Source organism: Salminus brasiliensis, chromosome 18 (genome assembly GCF_030463535.1).
Source record: "Salminus brasiliensis chromosome 18, fSalBra1.hap2, whole genome shotgun sequence".
NCBI lineage: Eukaryota > Metazoa > Chordata > Actinopteri > Characiformes > Bryconidae > Salminus > Salminus brasiliensis.
The window spans coordinates 10,755,763-10,779,633 of NC_132895.1; the positions used below are offsets into that span (position 1 = coordinate 10,755,763).

Sequence of the window (23,871 nt, forward strand, 5' to 3'; positions counted from 1 at the left end):
ATGGAGACTTGTAATAATTGTGAAACTATTAGGGCTATATATAAGAAAGAGAAAATACTTAATAACTCTTTAAGGAACATTATATAAGAGGTTCTCCATCTTAGACCTATTTAACCAGGCAAAGAACCTGTTTTTTAAAGCTATGTTACCATAAACAATCATTGTCTTTATTAAAGAAATCCTGAAGAAGCCCCTTTTCTTAAGGGTACAGACTATTAAAAAGCAGTATACACGTACCTGGACCTTTAAGGGACTCTGTTAAAGACAAATCATGCAAAGATGAACCTGTGCCACAGCAATAAAAAATGGAGCAGAAGAAAGACGGGGACTGAAAAATGTATATTACAGTAGAGGTGCTGAACCTTCAGGGGGAATCAACGTGTGTCCAATTCAGAACCACCTTGTTTAAATGTACGAAGTTCCACTCAGCTAAAAGTACATCTGTGTTACTGTCTAAGTGTGTTACATTCTCCGCCCAGCCGCCCAGCACTGATTATTTTCTTCTCTTGCTAATAGATCTGGGGTCTATCGTGTAAAGCCACACAGTACTCACGTAGTAAGAAACAGCTGAAATACTGTAAATGTCAAAAATGAATTTTGGTTTCTGAACTCGTTCACACGGTAGCCTTTTCAGCACAGTAGCCACTAATGAAATGTCACCACGCTGGAGAGTTTAGAGAAAGTGAGAAGAAAAATTAATAAATAATTTAGAGTGCACTCAAGGAGAAGTAAAAGTGCTGACATTTAAAATATTTATTTTAAAAAAAAAGTGCAAATCATGAAAAAAGAGACGCTTTAAAAGTACAGTAGCTATTACTTTTCAACAATGAGCAAGACGATAACCCCGGACACACGGCACACTGGCAGTGAAGAACTCTTTCAAGGCTAAAAGAAAGTGGAAAATCCTCTGTAAAACAGTCGGTCTCCCACTCTACACCTTTCAAAGCCAGCATTTTACCTTCTAGAGACCTGGCAGAGCAATAGTCAGGACGATTGCCAAAGTATGCCAAAGACGTCTGGGTGGCATTTCATGCAAAGTCCAAAAACAAACCACTTTTATTGTCCAAATACTTTTTTGGCACCACCAGGCAGGTATGATATCCCAAAGGGGAATTCATCCCAGATGGCTGAAAGCCCTGCTAAATTTGCTGCTGATGGTCCGCACTTTAAACTCTCTAATCACAGAGCCAGATCCAAAGTGATGGCACACACAGATCCAAAATAATTTTTTTTTTACCATCTGAATGTTTGCTTTTGGAGCTTTCCTTGAGTACAGAGCTGTGTTCAGGGAGTTTTGAGCTTCTGCTGGCCGAGATGGAGCAGCATCATCGCTAGCACACAGGACAGCTCACTCCGAGCTCAGCTTCAGCCTGTTCTGGAAAACCGAAAACAAATAGTTCTGACCTCCTCGGCTGACAGGCGTGATCAGTCAGAGACGTGAGGTCTATTGACTTAAACATTCAGAACCATTTAGCATCCCAACAAAGCTGCAAAGCATAAAGGCCTGCTGGGCTTTCATACACAGATGATAGGAACACTGTGATGATGGTGAGATATGAAAGGGTTGCTCACTAGAGAGATGTTTGATGAAGGAGGTCTTCCTAATAAAGTTCTTGGTTAGTGTGTGAATAGACGGCTTGAAAAGTCATCAGATTTGTGCAGTGTCATTATTTTTTAAACACTCAATAATAAAACCTTTAAAAATAATATTGATTTTACGTGAAGGCAATATTCTGTGAAAAAATAATGTCTGGATAAACATGTAGACGCTCCAAAGCCCTACTGAGGACACATTTGGCTTACAACCGGCCTCTGCCTGTAAATCAACAAAAAAGGTCCATTTTAAAAGCAAGTACTATTGATCAGAGTGTAGATCTGCAGGAAAGCTGTGAAAAATAAAGATTTAAGAGCATACTGAGGAAACAACAGATACAGTTATGCACAAGCACATGATAGAAGAAGGATACACCACAATATCCAGGTGTTTAGCTATTCCGGAAAACCTCTGGGAAGAAGAGAAAAGGAATGGGGTGAATCAGGAGAGGTCAGCTGATTAGCATTAGCTTAGTTAGCAGGGTAACAATCTGCTGCTCACCGCCGAAGTAATTAAGGTCTGCTTGTCTGAAACCATTAAGACAATAATGACTCCAGTCAAGAGACTGTACGGGGTTTATCTGTAACTGAGGCTGGGTGATACAGTAAAAATACTAAATCAGGATCATATACAGCTCTGGAAAATAAAAATCTTAAATGTGCATCTCTACATTTGTGGCATCCGTTTTATTCCAGGCATTTCCTCAAACAAAGCTGAGTTAGCTGAATTTGCTTTGGCTATGAGGGCATAAAGTCACCCTACAGCAATGTGCAAGAATAGTGGAGAGCCTGCCAAGACATGAGAGCTGTGATTGGCTGTCAAGGTTATTTTATTATAGTTAATAATATTATTATAGTATATTATAGTATATTATACTATAGTTATTATAGTAGATTTCTGAATGCTCTCAAAGTTCAAATATTAGTACTGTGTTTACATTTTAATACTAACTTTTTTGCATTATAATTATTATTATCATTTCTTTGCATTATTTGAGCAGTTGTTATTTTTGCAAATAAATGCTCAAAATAGCAATATTTTTATTTTATGCTGTGTAATAAAGGTGAAGGTGCATGTATTTGTCACTGTACAGTGTCCTCCGCATTTAACCCATCTGTGGTAGTGAACACACACTCACACACACTAGTGAACTAGGGGCAGTGAGAACACACACACCCGGAGCGGTGGGCAGCCAACTCCAGTGCTCGGGGAGCAGAGAGGGTAAAGGGAATCAAACCCACAACCCTGTTATTGTCTAACCGCTGAGCCACCGTTGCCCAATATAATATATAATTGTTAATATATAAATGTTAATTACCCTGGTCTCTTAATTTTTCCCGGAGCTGTATATTCAGATATTAAATTCAGACATTTTCACACTACACAGTATTTATAACAATACATGTAATCACAGACTAAAAACTGATTCTTAAAGACTCATTATTCAGATTCTCTCCCATTCTGAACACAGTGATTTATATTCAACATGTGCTGCTCTTTATCTAAATAAACCAGTCTAATTACACTGTTGGTAATGAAGCATGCAGCAGATCAGTGTTTTTACCATCTCCTCGATATGCTTAGAAAGAGATTATTGTGTATCACGATAACACAATTTATCACAATACGATAAAATATCATCATATTGTCCAGCCCTATCTGTAACCCACTCACTAGGCTAGCCTCTGCTTGGCTGGCTCAGGTAGCCATAGCTGCAGAGCCACAGAGCATCAGACAGCCCTCTGCTGTCTTACAGAAAGGTGAAATGAGAGGTCGGTACTGCTGTTTAGACTCGTAGTCGGCTATCTAGGCCTAGATAATTTAGCTAACAGGCTAAACACCACAGCACAGGCCGTCGTCCAGTGAACTGAGGTTCAAACCACACATGTTTAGAAGAGGATAAGCCTCATATCTGATAGCACAAAATCAAGTTGATGGTCTTAGGAGTGTTTTTGGCTGTTTTCAGGCACATTTAATAGACTCAGTCATCTAGACTTGCTTGCTCTCCCTTTTTAATCAAAATCAGTGGTGGCCTTATTTTTGTCCCACCTGTTTTCAGAGCATGACTTCACCAATCAGTCATGGGGGAATGAGCTTATCTGCCAGTGCACTAGATAGACACAGAACAGAACTTGGACACATCAGACACTCTGTCATATTGAGATACTGTCAACATTTGTAAACTCTGCAGTATATGGTATTACTGTAACACCACCCAAACTTATCTGAGGGACCATGCTGAAACATGGGAGATGGCTTTTAATGCTAAGTATTTGCATATCTCACATTAGAAAGCCAGGCTGAGAGCCATTCTACAGCGCCCCTGGACCAGAGAGGGTTAAGGGTCATTGCTAAAATTCAAACTGCTGTATGTGGAGCAAACCTGACACACCTGCCCATTAGTCAACCTACACCAACAGTGAAGCATGGGGGCGGCAGCATCATGTAGTGACGAATCTTTTACTCTTGTTCATACATAGAGTGTCAAGCATCTCTTTAAAAAGAGCTTGGGGTCTACAGGAGTTTTGGCTGTATAAAGTATTGCATAAAATTGTATATTTAATTGATATAGAATACATGAAACCTTGCTGGTAGGTAACAACACTGCGCTCCCCATGGCAAACCAGGGTTCGATTTTCCAGACAAACGAACACACTACACCAATAAGTGTCTCTTTCTCATATAAAATGCATTTGATAGCAATCTAAAGTCCACAGCGAATGAGAACTTGTCCTACTTTAGGGCTGGTTTCTCACACACAGATTAAACCTAAGCCTAGGCTTTAAAAAGGATTTAATGGTGAATCGCTCCTGGCAATGCAGTTTAGTCCAGGTTTAGGCTTAATCCATATCCAAGACACTACCTATAAATGTATAATTAACTCAACCATCTAAAAACTGTGCTCTGCTTTATTTAAGAGAACTGCAGTGTATAAGTGTTTGGCCTCTCTCCACGGCCAGGTCAGTCTCCACTCTTCAGGGTGTAGTTCCCAAACGTTCCACGAGGGGGCATTATTGCACATCTGACCACTGGGCTACATATGGGACCATATGTCCAGTCTGCTAAAAGTCACAATAACTAGCTTTTTAGCTTATATATGTACTATTTTGTAAAATAATTGTTTTCTTGATTGTGTTGAAGTGTGAAAGGTCAACAAATTGAGTCAACTACTGAAAAAAAAACAGCTCAAGACCTTTTTAATTTTTTTTTTGCTTTCTCACTTTCCTGTTTATGTCTACTCTTCTTATATTCTAGATTTCTTTATTATTATTATTTTATTTATTCAATTTATTGGTCTTTAGGTGTAACTGGTACCTTGAGATCTTAATTTTTTTGTACCACATGTGATGCGAATGATAAGAAAGTCTCCTTGAATCCTTTTGCTGTCAGCTGGTTTCAGATAAGATGGTCAACGCTGATCTTTGAGGGTCTAGCTAGTTATTTGTAGTGCCTTTAATGTTGTACAACTGGGTGTGGGTGTGTACTCCTTTAGGTTTGATGGACTAGCTGGGTCTGTCAGCATTATCAGCTTGACCACTGCTGGCCATTTTGGTCAAGCTTATCACACAGACGACTCGTGGCGTGGCCAGATAGACTTGCTAGACCAACTAAATCATCAAACTCAAATGAAAACTGAAGGGCTGATCTGGTTGGCCAGTTTAAGTAGTTGGAGCTGGTCAGGCCACTTTTTTTTTTTTGGCAGGTAGATATAATGGAGAGTTCCTTAGCTAGCTACATATATCAGATAAGATAATCCTTTATTAGTCCCACACAGGACCCTCATAGTTCTGTAGCCATATTTAGTTCTGTATATTTTGTATATTTAGGTCTATATCTGTGGCGTGATTTCCGGAGCCTCACCACAAGCATTTCCGTGCATTATTATCGTGACATACTGTGCAAATAAATAAATAAATAAATAAATAAATAAATAATTAAATTAGTTTTTTCTAAATCCTAAAATATTATTTGTAGTTTTAAATGTAATAAAATTAGTGAAATATTATAAACTGTTTATGTATAAAAAAAAAAAGCCATATGTTTACAAACTAGGCTTTCGCCTCATGAATATTCATAAGTCAACACACTGGCTCGGTCTACGTCAGCAGCGAAGACGGTTCGCGCCTGCGCAGTGCCACTGGGCTCAGGGCTACAGCTGGGTCTTTGTTAGCTATCATAAACAGAAGAAGCTGCAGCAGTTTTTGGAGAAATTTCACGGAAAACTAATTTAACGGAAGGTTGCAGCAGATTTCTGTCGTTTTCCGGCGCAGATGAATCGCACTGAGGCGTTTAATTAGTCGAGAAAACGCGGTGTCGTAGAGCTGAGCTGACAATATCAGATGTACACAAACAAACCCAGCGCTCTCAGTTAAGGTGGAATTGAGGACACACCGCTCTCAGGACCTGCTGCTCGGGTTTGCGGCTGAAAGCTGTAGTTGTCGGGGTTGTCATTTCTGTAGACTGCTGCAAACGTTTGCCACCGACCACCAAAACATGAAGCTCCTCCAGAGCTGAAGGGAGCTCGGCTCCGTTGCTCTCCCCAGCGACCATGAGAGGCGAGCGGAGGATCTGTTGGATCAGGCCGCCAATGGCACAGGAAGGTGGGCTTCGACTTTCAGGCTGCCTCGTCGAAACCGCGGAGAAGCAGGGGACGGAGGGAGGGATCCCGTGGCCCAAAACAGTTCCCAGTTACCCCGCAAACTAATCCGAGTCGTCCACAAACAGCGGAGAGATGGAGACGGTGGGGAAGTTCGAGTTCAGCAGAAAGGACCTCATAGGACATGGGGCTTTTGCGGTGGTCTTCAAAGGCAGGCATCGTGAGGTGAGGAAATTGGGCTGGCAGTGGAGTTAAGAGGTTAATGATCAGATCTGATCAGATCTGAACACTTTCGTCTGCTCTAATGTCCGTAAATCGTGAGCTGAGCCGTGCATGTCCTCGGGGCCCTGCAGGTAACTGTGCTGGTCCACCTTAAAAGAGGCCTCAGCGACAGCAGATGGAGGCAGTGTTTATTATAGCCACATAACGCAGCCTTTTATTTGTGGTCCATATCCTAATATTTCAACGAATTGTGATTATTGATTGATTGGTTGATTTGATTCCTGAGAATTTGGTACTAAAGTACTGAAATAAGCCAATACTACCTGCTATATTTTAGGTAGCTAGCTAGGCACTGTGGGGGGATGCCTAGATATAGATAGCAGCACTAGTAGATGTATGGATCGATAGCTCGATCTAGGTAGATTGATCACTTTATTAATCCCAGATTAAATAAACACAGACAAATAACTTAAAAAAAAAAACTTAATTATATGGAGATTAAAATAATATAAAACACTAAAGTAGTAAATGTATCAGTGCTGTTCTAACTAATTAATCAATTAAATAATTTACTTTAATTTCACAATTTTTTTGTTGTTTTTGCATTGTTTGGTTCGTCTTGGACATGTCCAGACATGTCTGGGTTCATAAAATGTGAATTTGCTCTCTTGCCTTTGTCAACAGAAGCATGACTGGGAGGTTGCAGTGAAATGCATCAATAAGAAGAACTTGGCCAAGTCTCAGACTCTCTTAGGGAAGGAGATTAAAATATTAAAGGTGAGATATGACACGTCTCCTGTTGTCTGTTTAATATTAAAGTGCTTTGTTATTCAAATCAGATTGGACCCCTTTTGATGTTTGGCTTTTGTCTTTTTTGCAGGAATTGAAGCATGAAAACATCGTCGCTTTGCACGACTTCCAGGTAAGCAGAATAAGCACATAACCCAGTCAGGGCTGAGGTTGTTCGGTTAAACTGGTGGGTCCTGCTTTACAGAGGGCAGGATCTGTGGTTTAGGGTTTTCAGCCAGTTTGCCCAAACTCCGCCCCCTTGTTTATGTTTTATGCAGCTGCTTTGCATTGGCCCGTTAGGGTCACGTGTTCTGATGTGACACGTGGTTGATCTGAGACTCTCAGACCGTGTGCAGTGTGGAGGTGCAGGTTCCCACAGCATACCCAGCTGCTATTGGTGTACATTTTGTGTGTGCAGGGGTGATTGAGGGAAAGAAAGAAGACTTTATTGCATGGTTAGTATGAAGATACCCTAATTAACATATTCCTGAAAAAGCTTCACAATCCTGTTGTTGTTGTTATTATTATTATTAATAATAATAATAGTAATAATGCATAAAACATTGCGTTGAGTATGTTGTACAAGTGTAGTACACTCTCATACAGTTTGTAGCTGTGGTGCACACAACTAGGCCTCTACTACGTCCACATGCTATTAAAAAAAATTTCATTATGGATTTCCTATTGCCTATTATTTAATTATTATTTTTATTATTATTGACGGAGGTTAGGCCACATTTTTATTAGCCTTATTTATTGATTTGTTTAGGTATATAATATATAAATCTGAAGCTCACTCTGTGGGCTAGATTACACACCAGCCTTTTTGCAATGTATGCAACAACAAACTACAACACAGATCTCCCATAATCATCATAATAAATTGAGAATTGTGAATATATTGAAATGATATATAATAAAAGGGCACAAAAAAAACAAGACCAAGAAGCAGTGCAGTACAAGACATTGCAGTCTTACAGAAATGTGGTGTAGTGTTAATGATGAGTTGTACATTGTATAAGCCCCCGTATTTCTACAGTGCAGACTCTTGTGCACTTGGACCCTGCTTGTACTCTTTGTGTAGTAGTGTTTTCCTCCATACCTTAATGGCCTGAGATAATACTGAGATAATCACCTCTCTGTAGTCTTGTGTCTTTCGCATGTGTAACATCTTTATCAGTGCGAACGGCCCAATCACATTAAAGGTATGACTCTCTGGTCTAACCAGTTCTGCCGTCTGGTGTGGGTAGTATCGCCCCTCTCTATAGCTGACTGTCTGGCCTGTATTCAAATATAATTTATGTGAGAGTAACTCTGTGTAACTGACTTTCACCCCCAGGGTCAGATATACATACAGTTCAGGTCAGACGCCATGCGGGTGTATACGTGACTGCGTAAGCTGCAGTACGTGCCCTGTTTGGCTCTGAGCCACATGTGATTTAGTGTGTATTTAGGGTCCGCTTGGAAAAACACACAAAACATTTAAATTTAGCCTTGTTTGCTCATCTCTGTTTGGTTTCGAAGCTTGTCTCTGTAGCTCGTTTGGCTCCAGCAGGGCTCTGACTGAGCCTGCAGGTCCTGCAGAGTTTGTTCATTAGGCCTCGCTGTGAGTTTCAGGTGCCTGTGAGTGTGTGTTTGTGCTGCAGCAGCATTGATCTGTCCATTACATGATTGAAAATGAGAGAGATAAGTTTCCGTTTTCTCCAGCCCTATTTAGGCCATGGAATAAGTTTACCTCTCTTGAATTACATAATGGATCGAGGGGTCTGTGTTATGTATATGGGTGCGAGTAGTGGTGATTGCTTATCTCTTTAAATCGATTGTCAAAGCCAGTGTTTTTTTTATGTTCCGGGAACTTCAGATTAGACAGATCTCAAAGGACAAGGGATGGGAGTCTGTGTTAAAGGGAGTCTGTGAGATTTTGTATTTATCAGTTTCAAAAATAGCAGGGAACGTGCATACTTACAAAATGCAGGAAAATACAAAAATACAAGCTTCAGATACTCCACTTATCAAAGAAAACCATCATTAAAAAATGAACACATTGATCGTTATTGAGATGTACGTCTCAAACAGCTGTGTAGCTTTGCTTCTTTCTATAGAAGAAAACACTGATGTTGAGATAGCAAGTTAAGAAGAGAAGAATTACGTGTTTATTACTTTATTTATTTTCTAAACTGTTGTATGATTTCACGCTAACATACTACTTCTCATGTTCTATTGATTGTTTGTGTGTGTGTGTGTGTGTGTGTATATATATATATATAATGTGTATGAGAGAGAGAGAGAAAGAGAAAGAGAGAGAGAGAGAGAGAGAGAGAGAGATACTATGGTTTGCTGCAGGTTTATGAGAAAGCTGTTCCCCTGAGACTTTCCCGCTGAAAGCAGATCAATTTCAACAAACTGAAAGAGATGTATCCGCTGTCCCGCAACTTGCAGAACATTATTTTAACCAAAACAGACAAATGTATTTCCGATTCTTCCTAGTGTATGGAGTTATCACATGATTTTTCTCAGCAACGTCCTACACCATTTCATCTCGTCCTTAGCCTCCAGAAAACCACACCAAGTTGCAGGAGTGGAAGAAGTACTGAATACACACCAAAGTACTTCACTCATATAGACGTTGAAGTACACAGTGTCCAAATATTTGTGGATACCCCTTCTAATGAATGCACTCACCGATTGCTGACACAGATGTGCAGATAAACACAGACAGCTTCTCTAGTCCCTGTAGAGAACTATTGCCAATAGAATAGGACACTCTGGAGCAGATAAACACGAACCTGTTGGTAGCAGGCTTAATGGCATAAATCCACCCACCCAGCATTGAGCTGTGGAGCTGCTTAGGGGTAGGCAGTGTGGCTGTATTTTTTTTTTTTTATTTTTTTTTATTGTCATGGAAATGTAATTGGGTACTTTCCTCAAATGAAACGAGTATAAATAATTACACTGGTACTTTTCTGCAGAATCAGAAGTACTGTACTTTCCCTCTTGGGATCAATAAAGTATTTCTAATGCTGGGGAAAAAGTACCAGTGTAATTATTTGTACTCACATATTATCAGTTTCATTTGAGGAAAGTACAAATCTTTGAGTAATTGTGCTTGAGTTGACACATTTGACACCCATCCAGGTGGACCTTGTATGTTAAGACCCTCCGAGCCTCAGAGCACGGCTCCTGGACATCATTTGCAAGATCTGTCTCTGCTAACAGTGAAACCGTTCAGTTTATGCATTGCATGACCTTTTTTTTAAATAAATTTTTTAGACGTAGTTAAAGATGGCTGTTGAAGTAGGGTACTTTCCCCCCACAGCTTTAGCTGGCTGGTCTTTAATATCTGCCCTGTTTGTCTGAGATGTTCCTACATGATATTTCTGGTCTTTGTTTACTTACTTCTTTAATAGTAAACTATGAACAAAAAGGATCTGTTGTGATAAAAGTTGTTCATTGCAACTCATAGATGTTTCTCTAGAACCGAATAACCAAAGTGAATATAGAGATCGGTCAGTCGGTGTTCTCATGTCTGACTCTGTTATCTGTTATCATATGTCTTCATTAGCTTCACTGGCTTATCGTCCAGATGAGTCTCACCCATTCGGGCACCCGCTAGCCAGTATATGACGCAGGCCTGCATGTTTTCCTCAGCTGATTCACCGGGCTCAGCCCTGCTTAATCAGAGGGCAGACTGTTTATGCCTTAGCCATCGTAAAATGTGTGCTCTCAGATGTGCGATATGTGACCACTAAAGGCTGTTACTGTTGGGCCTAGCCTGGAGCTGGATGTCTGGTTCGACAATAGAAGGGAAATGACTGGCCAGCTCATTGCCCTTTATCTCCACCCTAGCAGAAAGACAAACTTTAGCTTTGCTGAGTCAGCACAACAGCTCTCTCATGGATCACCCCATTAGGCTCAGCTGATTGGCTGCCGAGAACCAGGGTGGGAGAGAGAGAGAGAGGTCAACTGTTGCTAGGTGCTATATTCTAAAGGGGACACCCTGCTTTGTTTTTATGAGCCTTGTTTGCCATGGGATTGTGGAAAAATGGACCATAAGCAAACTCTAAACCCTGAACCTTTAGCTGTGTGAGCTGTAGATTGCATTACTGCAGAACTCTTTCTGAGGAGCACCAGCTTGATGGTTATCTATGCTGGAGGTCCTGCAGTTAGTCATTATGTGAAATACATGGAAGGCACCTTCCATTTGTAATCAGTGCTCATAATATAACAATGTTGGGAGTGGGCTTTTACACATGCTAAAGGCATCAGTGCTATGTTATGATGAATACCAGCTTTATTAGAAAAATAATAATAAGGCAATTTCTGATCTACACCAGTTGTTGTTCTTCACAGTGCCCTTTTCTCCATAATTTTAGAATATTACTAAAGTTTTTCCTGCGATTTTGCAGTCCTGAATTTTCTCTGAGGTTTCCCTTTGATCTAGATCATTTCTTCTGCAGCTCATTGCCCTTCTCTCATAACCATGCCAAATAAGGCCTATGTGAGAGTCACACTGCTGCCTGTTTCAGAATTGGAAATGTGGGAAAACAAACATTTTGAAAGAGATTGCTGTCTCGGGTCTGCATATTAAAACTGAGCCTTCACTCTTAGAAATAATTAAAAAGGTGCTAATAATGGGTGTTTGAGTGATGCCATCAAAGAACCACTTTTGCTTTTGCTTTTAGACCTTTCAAAGGTTCCTCACACTCACACATCCATACGACAAACATGGCTTTTTATGCAACCAAAAGAGGTTCTTCCATTTGAAGGACCTTTATTTGTAAAAGTGTGTGCCGAGGAGCGACAAGGCTGCATATGTTCAAACTCTCATTAGTGTGAGCCTCTTAGACCAAGTAGTAGCATATTTAACTTGTAATGATGAAACGGTTCCTCTGTATGTAATCATCGTCTGGAAATTTGGTTGCATGTGGCTGTAGATGAGATTAGCAGGGATATCATGATCCACAGGTTTTCTCATTTCGTTTGATGTGATACAGGGCACTGACGTCTTGATTCCATTAAAACTTTTTCTATGCAGCAAATATAAGAAATGTCCAGATCATGAAATAACAAATTTCATGAAGGCTTTGTTGTACATCAACGTTGTTCAGGTTTCAAAACCTACACTTCATTTCTCCTGTCCATACAGTCAATATACTGTCATGGTTGTACAAAAGCCTTGTGTCTCCACTCCAATTCCAATTTTACAGAAGAAGTAAAAACCTTGGCTTTCATTGGAAGTCAGTATTTGAAAAAAATAAAAGTAATTTCAGAGTGTTTCAATATGTCCATTCATCATGAAATTTTGACCAAACAAAAACAAGTTCCAGGTTCACATTATGTCAAAAAAAGTGAAAAATCGCAGGTTGTGCACAGTCCTGTGTCATTCAAATGAAATGAAGCATGTTAAACCTTTATGCTGTTTTATACAAATGGAAATTCACACTGTGTTCATTTACCATGGCGGGTTTTATCTGCCCGATATCATTTATTTATTACACTTACAGTTATTTACCATCATGGAGTGCTTTATTAATATCATTACATTTATTACAGTAGTGACTTCCAGTGAAAATCTCTAGTTCTTTAATATCACACGAATACAAGATTGCACTGTCAGTTTTTTTTCAATATCATGCAGCCCTTACTCAGGGTTTTTGCATGACGGTGATAGTCTGTGAACTATGCTGCAAAACTGCATGCTTTTTATTTGTTTTTGTAATGTAAAAAAAAAAAACCCTGTGTATTGTGTGTATCACTTTGTATCAGTTTATTCTCACCCATTCATGCTGAAGTAATAAGGGGTGCTACAGCCTGGATAGGTTTTTAAATGAGCCATAGTACCGAGCAGAGGTTATTTACATCTATCCTTCTCAGGGGTGCAGAAAGTTTGTTTAATTCTTAGGTATTAAAGGAGAGTAAAATTATTCTGATCTGTAAACCCATGCATTCTAACAACATTCTAAGAGCACCTAGGAGAGAAAAGGGGGTACATAGAAGACTTTAGAAAATAGACCCTTTAAAAAAAACATATTCAGTATTAAAATCACAGTATTTGAGCCTTTAAAAGGACTGTTGTACCTGAACTAACACTTAGGCTGCAAGCTAACCTTCTAGTCGAGATACAGTACAATACGTTACAGTGCAGTGATGGATCTTTTCATGTGCCTCTACTAATTTAACCACTGCTTTTCACAGTGCAAAGATGGACATAGACCATTTTAGACCATGTTTGTGTTCCTCAAAGCCGTATTGCTTTTGTGTCTTTTCAGGAAACTGCAAGCTCAGTGTATTTGGTGATGGAGGTAAGCTAAGCCTGTCTTTCTTCATTGTTTTGGTTTGTTGACCTGCCCTTAACCTAACCTGGGAATGACTGCAATTAGCTCAGTGTTCAGGTCAGAGGAATCGGCTAACGTCTGTGACTGCATTTAAAAATTATAATATACATGATAATGTACCTTTGACCTTTTTGGACTGTGTTTGGGAGGTGGTTAACTACACCGTATCATCCAAATGTTTGTGGACACCACTTTTAATGAATGCATTCAGCTACTTTAAGTTGCACCCATTGCATACACAGATATGCAAATGTACACACACACACACACACACACACACACACACACACACAGCTTGTCGAAGTACTTGTAGAAAGGTACAGTACCAAGTACCCTCCAAGGACACTCTGGAGCAGATAAACGCAAAAGCAGGATAAACCATGTTTAATACCCTTGAGTTCAGAAGAAACAGTGAATGAGCAGGTGTCCAAATACTTTTGTCCACATAGTGTACCTCATCCTGATGTTCTTAGGGTCATCACAGGATGCTGCCTGGTCAGTTGCCTTTTAGGAAAGGGTGTGTGATGGGTAGGAAAGTGGTGGGTGCTACACAAAAGAAATGGAAAGCAGGGGAGGCCTGGTTCAATATGCATTTCAATGCCTGAGTCACAGCTGTTGATTCTTGATTCAGGCCTCAGTTCTTAAACTAATGGGATTGTTTATTGCATGGTGGTGGTGGGGGGTGGGGGGGCATTGTTGGGTCTTCATTCAGCTGTTCACCCACTGAGATAATGCTTTCTTTTCACATTTCTTTGTAACTTTCCAACAGTACTGTAATGGAGGAGACCTTGCCGACTACCTGCACTGTAAGTGTTTCCGTTAAACACAGGAAGTGTGATTTCCGTCTTCACTGTTTGATGTTTGAAAAGATGAGTGGGAAATGTCTTAAACATCTTCTTAAAGATCTTCTCATAGTTAAGTTGACTCGATCTTCTCATAGCATCATGAAACACAGCCAGAACAAGAAGTCAGATAAGTAGTTTGAACTTTGGACAGGATGTGGGGATTCTGAGTGCTCATTTTATCCAAAGCCCTTTTGAGGACGTGTCTGGAAATGTCACTGAAGTAATTCTGCATGCTTGAAGATGAAAGGCATGATAGAACGGTTTGTTTTAGATGCAGCAGAACAGGCCCAGAGTTGGGCTCAGGAAGTGAAGCAGGGAGGGGTTTGTGTTTTGCTTAGAGCTGCAGACTGGAGGAAGTTTACCGTTGAGGCCGAGGCACGGCAGCTTTCTTTCAGAGGAAGCACACAGAGGCATGCTGTCTGGCGTTCCACCAGCAGTTAAGGAGCAAAATGGCATTTGTTTTCTTTTTAGAGAAGATCTCTTTTAGTGTAGATCTTTTTTTAGAAGAAGTGAGAGCAAGGCCGAGTCTGTTAGCATGTCATGACTGTCAGTAGAATAGCGACTTTACAAGAGAAGGAACAAAAACTTTACTGTTAATGGACGTCAAAGTCATTTTGGAGCATTTCTGTTGGTCCATTCAACATAAAGTTTTGAAACAATATTTACATTACATTTACATTTATGGCATTTAGCAGACGCTCTTATCCAGAGCGACTTACAAAGTGCTTTGCTATTTACCCAAGAAAGAAACCTTAGCTAGTTAGAATAGACCAATAATTCAAAGATACCTCTAAGCTTAGACATTACTAAACACAAGACAATAAGGTGACCATAGTACTCTATTCGTCCAAGTACTTTTGGAAGAGGTGGGTCTTCAGTTTGCGTTTGAAGACAGCAAATGACTCAGCCGTTCGGACACCCAGGGGAAGCTCGTTCCACCACTTTGGTGCCAGGACAGAAAAAAGCCTGGACGCTTGTCCTCTGTGGATTTTGAGGGATGGCGGGTCGAGCCGAGCCATACTTGAAGCTCGAAAGGCTCTTGGTGCATTGACCATTGCCATCAAGTACGGAGGGGCTGGTCCAGTCTTGGCTTTGTAGGCCAGCGTCAGGGTTTTGAATCTGGCAGTTGTTCTTTACATCATGGGCCCTATTTTACAGTCTGCGCAAGGCGATTTGCAATTCTTATTGCTGTCTTACACCCCGTCAACAGTCTATTTTCACGTCTTCTGCCTGCACCAATTAAATAGCAACGATGCTTGCGAATGTGTTAATGCTGATGGGCGTGGTGGTTTGAAATGAGGTGTGTTCAGGTAAATTTCTGGCGTATTCCTATCTTTGCAACGGAAAACACAGGAGCACCACTGACTGAAAACAACCTAGGCAGATGTCAACAGTCAGGGGTTTATTGTCAACACGTTTACAACGCGTGTACACCCTCGCTTTGCGCCATTGAAATACCAATCCGCCAAAGTCAGACCACGCCAGGCTCTTAAAGGGAATGGCGAGTGACACGCTGATTGGTTTATTGCATGTTACACCCAAAACACACCCATGAATAATCAAAAGACTTAGTGCATGCCTTTTGCACGCTTCGAGCGTACTTTTCCTATCGTTACGATAGCAAAGACATACAGACACAGCCTAAATTAAGCTGCATGCTTAATTTGCTTAATTGAATTTGCAGTTGACAGCCTGCCTAAGATCGCTAAAATAGGGCCTTTAGTCACAAAATGAGAAACCGCAGAAGTGAAGAGCTGAAGGAGAAGGTTTTGGCATGGCTTTGACTGTGTATTTTTGTGGTCAAATGTAGAGCAGAAGTCTGGCTATAGTAAATCTTAAATAAACTGAATGAAAGAATGAAGATGGTTAAAGTTGTAAACAATGAAGCCTGAGTTTGACAGTAATAGTTTGATGTCTCCTGCTGTCCTCCCCCTATAGCTAAAGGCACTCTGAGTGAGGACACCATCCGTGTGTTCCTGCAGCAGATAGCAGGTGCTATGAGAGTACTGCAGGCCAAAGGCATCATCCACAGAGACCTGAAACCCCAGAACATCCTGCTGTCACACCCAGCCGGCCGCAAGTCTCATTCCACCAACACCTGCATCAAGATAGGTAGGGCGTGTAATTATATTAAGGAATTTATTGGAACCTTTTCTGTTTCTTTTTTTACTATTGTGCTTTGTAGCATTAAAGCATGGACTGCCAAAATGTAGAGGTGCGTAGAATACTCTGATAAGATCTACCCCAGGTGGTGTGCTGTACCTGAATCCATTTTCACTACATACTCAACATGAAGGTGGAATTTCTCTGGAATTCTATTAATGTTATACTTTATAGACTATGCTGGCTACTATTAAGGATGCACCAAGTATATTTTTAGGGATATTTTTTATTAGGGAAGTGTTGTAGTTTGGAATATTGTACAAATCACAAAATTTGTCCAGTGCTGATTGTTTATCTTTAAGCAAGTATATAATACGACGATAACGTGATTCTGAATTCGTTGTGTATCCTCAGCTAGTAATATCATGACACTATGAGATAACCTCCTGTTATTTTCCCTTTATGTGCATGGAACTGACAGATCCACCTCTCAGTTGGACTGTGTCTATAGTGGGGTTGCAATATTCTAGGAATTTTCAAAGTTGGGAAATTTACCAAGGGAATTGATGGGAATAAAATTGGAATATTTGAAGACAAAGGTGAAAAACTTACATATTGTTGGTAAACAATATACTGATGTATAATCCTGTCTAAAATAATTAGATATGATACCAAAACAGTTGAATAGCAAAGCTGCTGCTCAGTCCCACCCACATGGCACATTATACACTGAAAGGCTATTGAGATGTCCAGATGATTTCTAGAAACTGTCTGTGCATTTGCACATCTGTGTCAGCAATGGGTGCAGCTTAAAGTAGCTCAATGCATTCGTTAGAAGAGGTGTCCGCAAACATGTAATAGTGTAGGTATTAGAGATGTACGATAATATTGGAATCAAATCAGTACTGGCAGATTTATTTTTGAGCCTACATCAGTGGAAATGCACTGGGTAAAATATTGATCTGGTCATTCCTGTTCATGGTGCCATTTTTATTCATATTTAATTGTAGGGTTTTATTAGATTTTTTGTTTGTTTAATTAGTTTTATATAATAACACCCTTTTCAATGTCCTGCTACTGTAAGGACGTAGTACTGTCCTGTCCTGCAAGTTGTGTTTTCTCAAGTACATCATCTGATTGCATCTGCTGACCTTATGTTTTTTCATCCAGTGAATAAAAGCCACTGTAACACACAGGCGAGCTCTGCCTACCATACTAGTTAATATAGACCAGGAATGGTCCGAACTGGGTTCCTTGCAGGCCACAGCTGTATGCTCTCTCATGAAGCCAGCTTTTGTTTATAAGCTGATCTATTGATTCAGATCTTGTGTTAAATGACCCAGAACACAGCTCTGCAGTGCTGTGGTCCTTGAGGACTGGGGTCGGACAAGTGTGCTGTCGGTCAATAGGGAATACTTGACTACTGCAGATGTCCTTCTGAAATGTAAGGTTCACTCTGAAGTGACCGAGATGATGTTTCTCTCTCCTCAGCTGACTTTGGGTTTGCACGGCACCTCCAGAACAACATGATGGCTGCCACCCTCTGTGGCTCCCCTATGTACATGGCAAGTATCTCCTGTGCCCTTTTTGTTGATTGTTCTAGATATCAGATGTTTCTGACATGTCCGTAATAACACTGAAATGTCCTGATGTTAGGCCCCAGAGGTCATTATGTCACAGAACTATGATGCCAAGGCTGACCTGTGGAGTATAGGAACCATTGTGTTTCAGTGCCTGACTGGGAAAGCACCATTTCAGGTGAGAAGTTTTTAGGTCTTATGCTGGAGGTCTAACAAATTGATTACAGGTGATTACAGATGGCCACTTCAGTGGAACAGGACATGAATCTTTGAGGTTTGAACTGATGAGGCATGAGCAAAATAATGCTTTATTTATAAACTATGATTTTATTTTACTCTGCATTGCTTTATTCAAAGCATTTCAGATCAATAATACCAGGTAAAGTTCTCGTTGTGAGCCATGTGTGTATGAACTGTGATTATATGTCTGCCGTCCATGACTCTGTTATGTGTTTGTGTTTTAGGCAAGCAGTCCTCAGGACCTCCGCTTGTTTTATGAGAAAAACAAAAATCTCAGCCCAAAGTAAGTGTACCCTGCTGTCTGTACTGAACAATCCTTAAGGTTTCTCTCTCTCTGCCCTGCTGAAGCCAAGTCTCTGTGTGTTTGTGTGAGCAGTATTCCCAGAGAAACCTCCAGCCACCTCAGGCACCTGCTGCTGGGCCTGCTTCAACGGAACCACAAGGACCGGATGGACTTTGGTTAGTGCCACTGTTTTCAGCTTCACTCTTGGCACTGCTTTTTAGCTCAGACAGCTTAAACGGTTGTTGAAGTGCCTTTTTTGGTGAAAAGTCAGATTTACTCACTTTAGTCACTCAGGTAAGGCAGCTTTCATGCCTAAAGGTTTCTTCTTTAGGTTTGTGCTGCACCTGCATGTACAAATGGAGCTTCAGGCAAACGGCATTTATAAATCATCACACACTTGTGTCAAAGCATTCCAAGTTAAGTTATCTGGGACTAAGTTCTGGGACTGGATGAAATACATTCACTACTAGCTATTCTGCAATTCTTTTATAAATGTAGGGTGCGGTATAGGCTTTTAATGACTTAAACTTTGTAGATCTAATGTAGTCCACTGGTAGTGTTGCATGGCCCGGGTAAGCCTGCTTTTCTTATTTAGCCATCTAAGCAATGGCTTTCTTACTGCCACTCCACCTGTCAATCCTGCTGCTCCAAGGGCCCTATTTTGGCCGTCTTTGGGCGAGCTGTCAACCGCACACCACGCAGCTTGATTTAGGACGTGTCAGTGTGTCTTTGCTATCGCCTTGTGCGGCAATGAAATGCACAAAAGACATGTACCAAGTGTCTTAATTAATCATGGGTGTGAATCAGCCAATCAGTGTGTCACTTGCCATTCCCTTTAAGTGCCTGGTGCAATCTGACTTTGGTGGATTGCTATTTCAATGGTGCAAAGCGGATGTGTACGCTCGTTTGACACACACCTGTGTTGACAATTCACTTCCAAAATAGCAATGAACGCTTGACTGTTGACGTCTGCCTAGGTTGTTTTCAGTCAGTGGTGCTCCTGTGTTTTCCGTTGCCAAGCTAGCAATCCGCCAGAAATGTACCTGAACACACCTCATTTCGAAACCACCACGCCCATCGCCGTAGATATATTTGCAAGCCCTGTTGCTATTTAAACGGCGCAGGCAGAGGGCGTGCAGATAGACTGTTAATGGAGTGTAAGATAGCAAGGCGCATTGTGAGTGTAAGATAGGGCCCCAAGTCTTCTCTTCACAGCTGAGTCTTGATCCAGTGTTACGCTGAGCTACAAGTTGTTGTCACGTGAGCTGTCTATCACACAAGCTGTTGACTCTCAGAAACTGGTCTTATGATGCTGTTGTATATTTCAGTCAATCAGACCTCTTCCTATAGCAAAGCTGATCAGTTTTCTCTGGTTTACTGTATTCTTATGACAGTGTAGGAAACTGTATACACTCGGCACACTCTGGCTTTATCTGTAATTAGAATGCTCAATCTGCTCTGTCTGTGTTTCTTTAAGGGTCTTTTTTTCTAGTCATTATGAGAGCAGTCGGAGTGTGCAGTGTTGTGTAACTGTTGTGGTAGAGAGTGCAGTAACAGTCTGTTCCAGCACTGCTTTTAGTCAAAGGGTTTGTAAATTATAAATTATTGGCATCAGTTGTCAAAGCGCAATTTACTTCCATTGCTACGACACAGCTGTTATCAATGACCTGTTCCTTGTAATGACCCCCTTTATTCTTCTGAAGACGTTATCATTTTGTTCCTCAAAAGCGCAGAAGCTACGGCTTACCTTTGTACCTTTTGAGGTTATTCACTCGACCTGAAGTTCCCAAAAGTCAATAAAAGCTGGAAGAAGGGTGTTCTCAAACTTTTGAATAGTAGTGTATGCACGCCAGCAAGCGAAACCTCTTGGCTGCTTCGCTACATTTGGGCTAAGGAGAAATGTTGCAAATGAGATTTTTCACCAAATTAGTCTTTAATCAGGGTGTATTCCAAAGCTAGGCGGAATCCGTGGCAAATGTGTGTGGCTTTCTGGTCATTATTATAACAGTCTAAACACTCTCTCTCTCTCTCTCTCTCTCTCTCTCTCTCTCTCTCTTTCAAAGACCACTTCAATCCATGCTTTTCTCATGTCAGATGTGGTGTGATTAGCACATGATGATGTGTAACCTTAAACTTGTTCTTTTTTTTAAATATTAGACGAGTTCTTCAAACACCCTTTCCTTGAGGCGAGCTCCACCATGAAGAAGTGTGAGTTTCGTCTCAGTCCTCAGTTTTGTTCTTTGCCATTTCTGTGTTCTTTATTTCTTTTGCTGTTTTGCTGTGATTGTGATTGACTAGACAGTTTGTATTTCACCTGCCAAACAAGATTCTAATGGTGGATTTTGTGTGTGTGTGTGTGTGTGTGTGTGTGTGTGTGTGTGTGTGTGTGTGTGTGTGTGTGTGTGTGTGTTTGCATGTTTACAGCGGCACCGGTGACCCTGACATGTTTTCCCAGTTCGGCTTCTGCAAGCTCATGTAGCAGCTCCTCCACCTCACACCTTGCTTCACCACCTGTAAGTGTGTGTGTGTGTGTGTGTTCAGAACAGCTCATTTGCGCTGCTGACTAGCCCTTTCTCTTTATGCTGCCTGATACACTTCTGACCCTATGTGTGATTTATTAGCATTGTTAGCACAGCAAACAGTTCAGGCTGCAGCCTCAGTGTATAGATTTTAGGTTAATACTCAACAGCAGACCCCTCCTGACTGAGGTAGACCCAAGTAGACATACACCCTGGTGATCTGGAACCCGAATCAACAGCAGGTGTAAAAATGCCACAATTAAACATTTGAAGTTGAAGAGTTTAAATGTGTAGTTTATAGTGAGTTCCAGTTATAGATTGGACCCTTTTGTGTTGAATTTATCCCTTTTATAGCTAGATTAGTTTAACCTGTGGGAGTTCTGTGCTGTGCAGTACTGGGCAAAAGTGTTGGCCTTTAAGGAAAGGTGTCTATATTAGAGCTGTTTATCTGGGCTTTTCCAAAACACTGAATAAATCATAGCTGTTCAAACATGCATCTCCATTTTTTTTTATTTTTGCCATTTTTGGCAGTTGTTCCTTACATTGTACCAAAACTTATTGATGAACAGACCAATAGAAATTCTCCAAAATGACTCTAGAATAATTCTTTTGAAAGTTAAGAGAGAGTTTTTGTCCTTTGTACTTGAAGGCCAGTGTTGCCAGTTCCCACCCGACACCTGATTTATCTAATTCTTCATTAAAGTAAATCGACAGACAGACAGACAGACTGACCATTGGCGTTGGACACAGATGGAATTTGGCCTTTAACCCATCTGTACAGTAAACGCATATATACACATCAGTGAGCAAACGGAGAACCGCAAGGGTGAAGGGCTTGCTCAAGGGCACAACAGTGGCAGTTTGCCGAGCCCGGGTATCAAACCCACAACCTCGTCGTCCATAGCCTGTTCCTCTAACCGCTGAGCCACTACTGTCATGTCTGTAGTTCACAGAGAAGGGCAGCTTTACTGAAAAACAACATATTCTTATTACTGACTACTGTGATTATGTTCATTTGTGTTTATTCTAATGTTATATAGTGTTTTCATATGTGGAGTCATTGAAATTGGCTGAACCCAGAGCTAAGCAATGGCAGTTCTGTTCAAATTAACCTTCTGGTAATTTAACAGTAATCATAATAATAATAATAAAAAAGCACTGCCCCATGCTGTGGTGTCAATGGTGTTAATTACTGAATGTGGAGCTGGTTGGCCAGGCAAGTCCCCTAGGAATTACATTACAGACCTTCTGGCAAAACTAATCCAGCTCAGATAGTTCCTTTATTAATATTGTAGTCATCTTGTATTGATCTAACATAGATTGCACATTAAATCTGAGGTATGCACCTCATATCACTCACAGCTATATGTATCTCTCCCTCTCTCTCTCTCTCTCAATCCACAGCAGTCCCTTGGTGAGATCCAGCAGATTCGAGCAAAAGCTTTAGCCTCCCCTACCCAGGATTCCCCAGGCTATCTGCTGAAAGACTCAGGAGGCGGTGGCGGCGGCAGCAGCAGTAAAAATTCCTCCTGTGACACGGACGATTTTGTCATGGTTCCAGCTCATTTCCCCAGTAAGCCTAACTCTCTGCTCATCTCCATTCTAGACCATATGGACAAGATTGGTCTACCATCACACTCAGTCACAGGATGGCAAGTGACAGCCTATTAGTGTAGGATCCAGACCATTTGTCATTCACTCACATCTCACTCTTCCACACCCCCTCTCTCTGTCTTCTCTCGCTAGGTGAGCTCACATGCGAAATGCCCTCAGGGAAGGTGCTTCAGGACAGTTTGATGTATAGCGGGTGAGAAGCCTACCTTCTTTTATCTCTTCACTGGAGCTTGAAGGAGGGCTTTATTGTTAAAGGACTCTTGTTTTGTAGCGTATACAAAATCTCTTCACAGTCTCATCTTTCACCAAGGTGCTCTTTCGCACACTGTCGCCAGAGTAAGTGAAATTTCATTTTCCCTCTCTGCGGCAGGAGTTCTCTCCTGGCGTCTGGAAGTCAGGGCAGTCAGGCCAAAACCCCGCCACGCTCACCCTCCTACAGCAGCTCTCCAAGCCCAGCAGGGTAAGACAGCATTTTACAGTCACGTCCATGCTCTTGTCAGATTCTCTCAGAGGATCAATGTCAAATCAAGGCACAATGAATCCTCACACTTTCTATTCAGACCGTAACGTCCCACTCAGTATTGAACATTGCCTGCATTATAATGTCCACATTGGCAGTAGATTGTGGGCAGAAATGGCTATTCACAGTATCAATGCATTTTTGTTGGAATAAGACACAGGACACTTTCTCAAAATGCATCAGGGAGTTAAATGCAAATCTAACGATCAGAGCTGTAAAAAAGGTTGCACTCTATTTGGTTTTGATTTCCCTATCAATAAAAAGAAATGGGAATAAGCTTTCAAGAAGCTCTCTTGGAAAAGATTTCTTTATTTTGAAGTTTGTAGTGTGTTCATTCTTTGCACAGTATTTCAACTACAGCAAATATGGATTATAAGAAGGTTAATAGGTATTAGTGTATTATCCTCTTAGCATTACAGAAGTCAGTCTAGTTCTCTTTAGGAAAGCTGGCAGTCTAAGCAGGGGTGTCCAAACATCCAAACAAGGTTAAGAGGGATGAAGTAATATACAAAAAAAAAAAAAAAAAAAAATGAATATACACGGTTTAAAAAATAAAATAAATAGCTAAATATAGTATACAAATGTTTGTTCCATCATTTTGTATTAATAACAACATAATACATTTTGAAG

At 40.8% G+C, this 23,871-nt stretch overlaps 1 protein-coding gene across 9 annotated transcripts in view; it reads left to right on the forward strand.

The window, feature by feature from the left end:
- The first annotated feature begins 5,736 nt into the window (after positions 1-5,736).
- The window catches only part of ulk1b (unc-51 like autophagy activating kinase 1), a 35,611-nt gene continuing 17,476 nt past the window's right edge, over positions 5,737-23,871 (forward strand). For 5 of the 9 annotated variants that reach the window (XM_072661365.1, XM_072661367.1, XM_072661369.1 and 2 more), the window contains exons 1-15: positions 5,737-6,416; positions 7,098-7,190; positions 7,294-7,335; positions 13,472-13,504; positions 14,307-14,343; positions 16,321-16,497; positions 17,977-18,050; positions 18,142-18,243; positions 18,530-18,588; positions 18,682-18,764; positions 20,746-20,796; positions 21,013-21,101; positions 22,512-22,680; positions 22,854-22,914; positions 23,092-23,181. In XM_072661365.1, coding sequence (XP_072517466.1) covers positions 6,327-6,416; positions 7,098-7,190; positions 7,294-7,335; positions 13,472-13,504; positions 14,307-14,343; positions 16,321-16,497; positions 17,977-18,050; positions 18,142-18,243; positions 18,530-18,588; positions 18,682-18,764; positions 20,746-20,796; positions 21,013-21,101; positions 22,512-22,680; positions 22,854-22,914; positions 23,092-23,181 — 1,250 coding nt within the window. In that variant the 5' untranslated portion in view covers positions 5,737-6,326. The remainder of the gene's footprint in view (positions 6,417-7,097; positions 7,191-7,293; positions 7,336-13,471; positions 13,505-14,306; positions 14,344-16,320; positions 16,498-17,976; positions 18,051-18,141; positions 18,244-18,529; positions 18,589-18,681; positions 18,765-20,745; positions 20,797-21,012; positions 21,102-22,511; positions 22,681-22,853; positions 22,915-23,091; positions 23,182-23,871) is intronic. The other 4 variants (XM_072661366.1, XM_072661370.1, XM_072661371.1 and 1 more) reach the window with 1 other exon arrangement.